The sequence below is a fragment of the Enhydra lutris genome, unplaced genomic scaffold, assembly GCF_002288905.1.
Source record: "Enhydra lutris kenyoni isolate GAN:26980312 unplaced genomic scaffold, ASM228890v2 scaffoldscaffold9, whole genome shotgun sequence".
Classification (NCBI taxonomy): Eukaryota; Metazoa; Chordata; class Mammalia; order Carnivora; family Mustelidae; genus Enhydra; species Enhydra lutris.
Genome location: NW_019154093.1, coordinates 31,980,314 through 31,983,377, shown reverse-complemented (window position 1 = coordinate 31,983,377; position 3,064 = coordinate 31,980,314). Strand labels below are relative to the sequence as shown.

Sequence of the window (3,064 nt, the reverse complement as noted above, 5' to 3'; positions counted from 1 at the left end):
GATCATGACCCGAGCTGAAGGCAGAGGCTTAACCCACTAAGCCACCCAGGCGCCCAGATTTTATTTATTTATTAGAGAGAGACACAGCTAGAGAGGGACCACAAGCAGGGAGAGTGGGAGAGGGAGAAGCAGGCTTCCCGCTGAGCTGGGAGCCCGATGCAAGGCTCGATCCCAGGACACTGGGACCATGACCCTAGCCGAAGGCAGATGCCCAACAACTAAGCCACCTAGGCGCCCCAAAACTTATTTTAAATACAGAGAGAAAAACTCGTTAGAAAACGTTTTTTAAAAAGTGAATGAATGATCAGCCCCAATTTAACTTATTTTATAAATTCACCTTTTCGTTGATCAGGTTTACTTAAAAACCTATTTCAGGGGCGCCTGGGTGGCTCAGTGGGTTAAGGCCTCTGCCTTGGGCTCAGGTCATGATCCCAGGGTCCTGGGATCGAGACCCGCATGGGTCTCTCTGCTCAGCAGGGAGCCTGCTTCCCCCTCTCTCTGTGCCTGCCTCTCTGCCTACTTGTGATCTCTGTCAAATAAATAAATAAAATCTTTATAAAAAAAATCTATTTCAGAGTTTCACCTATCGGAGTGGACCTGCCCATAAAGTCAGTTAACGGTCCTTAGCTGGTGGGGAAAACGGGGAGGGGACGAGCCAAGGTGTTGCATTCATTTCCTGGCCAGCCTCTAGGGCTTGCATAAGAGTATCCTTGGGTATGCAGTTTCTGTTCTATTGAAAATTCGGCTCCAGCTCCTCGATGCAACACATCTAGAAGCACCACCGGTGCAAATACTAGTTGTTTCAAAAGCCTTTGCCCCAGCAACCAGGGCGTGCAAGGGCAGGAGCTGTCCCGAAGCAAACTAGGGTGTGGGGAGCGAGACTGCAACCTCCTTCTCAGCCCCGAGGGCCTCACGCACCAACTGGGCGGGCGCTCCCGCCACCCCTGCCCCAAGGCGTCGGGTTCCCTGCCAGTGGGAAGCGCCAGTCCCAGACGAGAATAGCAGGCAAATAGCAGGCAAACGAGCGGGATGCGAGGGGTTCTGAGCAGGGCAGAGGCCCTCTAACCTTTCCCGGTTAAGGTGACTGCACCGTGAGCTGAAACCAAATCTTCAGTCACCGGAAAGGTTAATGTAAATGTCAGAGGCCTCTGCAGGAGGAGGGGAGGGAAGGGGAGAGGAAGAAAGGAGGGAGGAGGAGAAAGAAGGGCGGGGCAGGTGGCGGAGGGTCGGTCCTCCCAAGGTCAAGTTCCACTCGCCCGCCCCCCGGGGTGTCGACCTAGCAGCTCGGCGGAGGCCGGTGACCGCCTTCCAGCACACAGCGACCTCCGTGGGGCCTGCGGGTCGGGAAGCGCGAGAGCAGAGGGGCAGGGGGTGGAGACTGGGGCGGCCGCGCGCGGAAGTGGCCGGGCCGAGCGCGGCAGGGGGCGGTCGGGCGACACTGGCCGCACGTCGCGCACGGCCCCGCGCCGGGTGCACGCCACGGAGCAGTCGGCGCGTCCCTTACCCCGTTGGCGGCGGCGATGCGTACGATGAGCTGGATGGCCTCCTTCATGTAGAACCTGCCGTCCCCGCCCACCACCAGGGTGGCCTCCTGCCGCTGCGCGGGCTCCACGGTGGAGATGATACTCTGGATGAAATTCTCCGCGTAGTTGGTGCTGCTCTGAAACACCTTCACCCGCTTCCGCAGCCCGCTCGTGCCCGGCTTCTGGTCCGGGTACGCCTGGGTCTTAACCGTCACAATCTTCACCATGGTGGCGACTCGCTTCCTGGGGCCGGAGCTGACTCTGCTAACCGTGGGGCGGCCGGAGCTGTGGCTGCTGCTGCTCTGGGGTGAGGGTTCGGACGGGGTAGGGGCAACGCCAGCTCTCTCGCCTGCGCTCGGCCCTCCTTCTTAAAGGGACAGGGGACAGGGCCCTCCGTCCGCCGCTGGCCCCACTTTTCAGGTCCCGGGGGGAGGGAGCGCCCACCTCCAAGCCTCTAGTGCAGTGGGTGGAGCCTCTCTCATTTCCCCATCCCACCCCACCCCCGTAAGCCAATCCACTATAAAACGAAATCCGCCGCTCCTCCCCTAACTGGAAGGGCAGAACCTGGGGTAGGGGCTCTGTCCTAGGGCAAGAATTGGAGGAGTGGGAAAATTGGGGGAGTATAATGATTTCCTGTGGTTTGGCTAGAGTATCATGTGTAAATAACTTTCTGGAAACCTGTTCTGAGGGATAGAAGTGCCAGCCTTAGGTAGATTCATGACTCTTTATTCTTTATATTCTCCAAATATTGGAGTATTTGTATCAGAAAAGGAGTCAACTCCGAAGGTCTAATTCGACCTGCTACCTTCCGTGTGATTACTTATGGACTAAACCCTTTTCTTGCACGCTTGGGGTGGGTATACTGATAACTAGGGTTTATTGAATATGTTTCTAATCCTTGCTAAAGTACAAGATTTATTTTTCCCTATTTCAGGCTTAAAAAACTGAGATTCAAAAAATTAAATGGCTTATCAGGGCGAGAGAGATAAGTATACACAGGAGGCCAACTCAGGTGGGTGTGGCTCCAAAACCAGGGCTCTCACCATGATTTGCCTGTCTGTGTCACCAGGTTTGATAACTAGGAAATAAATGTACAGGGAGGCCTTGATAAATATATGCACAAATACAAGGTAAGGCTGAGTGTAATATAATTCATCATCAAATAAGCCAGTTAGTTATTTACAGAATAGAAATTTGGTGAAGAGATGAAGGACTGAAAGAGTTTATAGAGGATAGAGAGTCAACAAAAGAGTCTTGATTATTGAGTAGGAATATTGATTCTTTCCTTTTGGTTTGGTATCCCCCTGGATTTGGTGAGAGTGATTGCTATGCTCAGGAAATGTGTCATTGTAGAAAAGCCACGGCTTTTTTCCCCCTGCTTATGAGATGTGTGACCTGGAGAAAGTTAGTAACTATGGGCATCCATCTCTTTACTATAAAATGAGCATAAAACCTACCTTAAAGAGTTTCTGCCAAGAATTAATGGGGATTTATATGTCTGTTTCTCAATCATGGGTACACAGTAGAATCACCTGAGACAC

General features: G+C 53.1%; 1 protein-coding gene across 1 annotated transcript in view; it reads right to left on the bottom strand.

The window, feature by feature from the left end:
* LOC111143383 (phosphoglucomutase 1) overlaps nucleotides 1-1,875 on the bottom strand; it is a 62,798-nt gene extending 60,923 nt beyond the window's left edge. The window contains exon 1 of the mRNA XM_022497087.1: nucleotides 1,505-1,875. Within this exon, the coding sequence (XP_022352795.1) occupies nucleotides 1,505-1,750 (246 nt within the window). The 5' untranslated portion in view covers nucleotides 1,751-1,875. The remainder of the gene's footprint in view (nucleotides 1-1,504) is intronic.
* Between the last annotated feature and the right edge of the window lie 1,189 nt (nucleotides 1,876-3,064).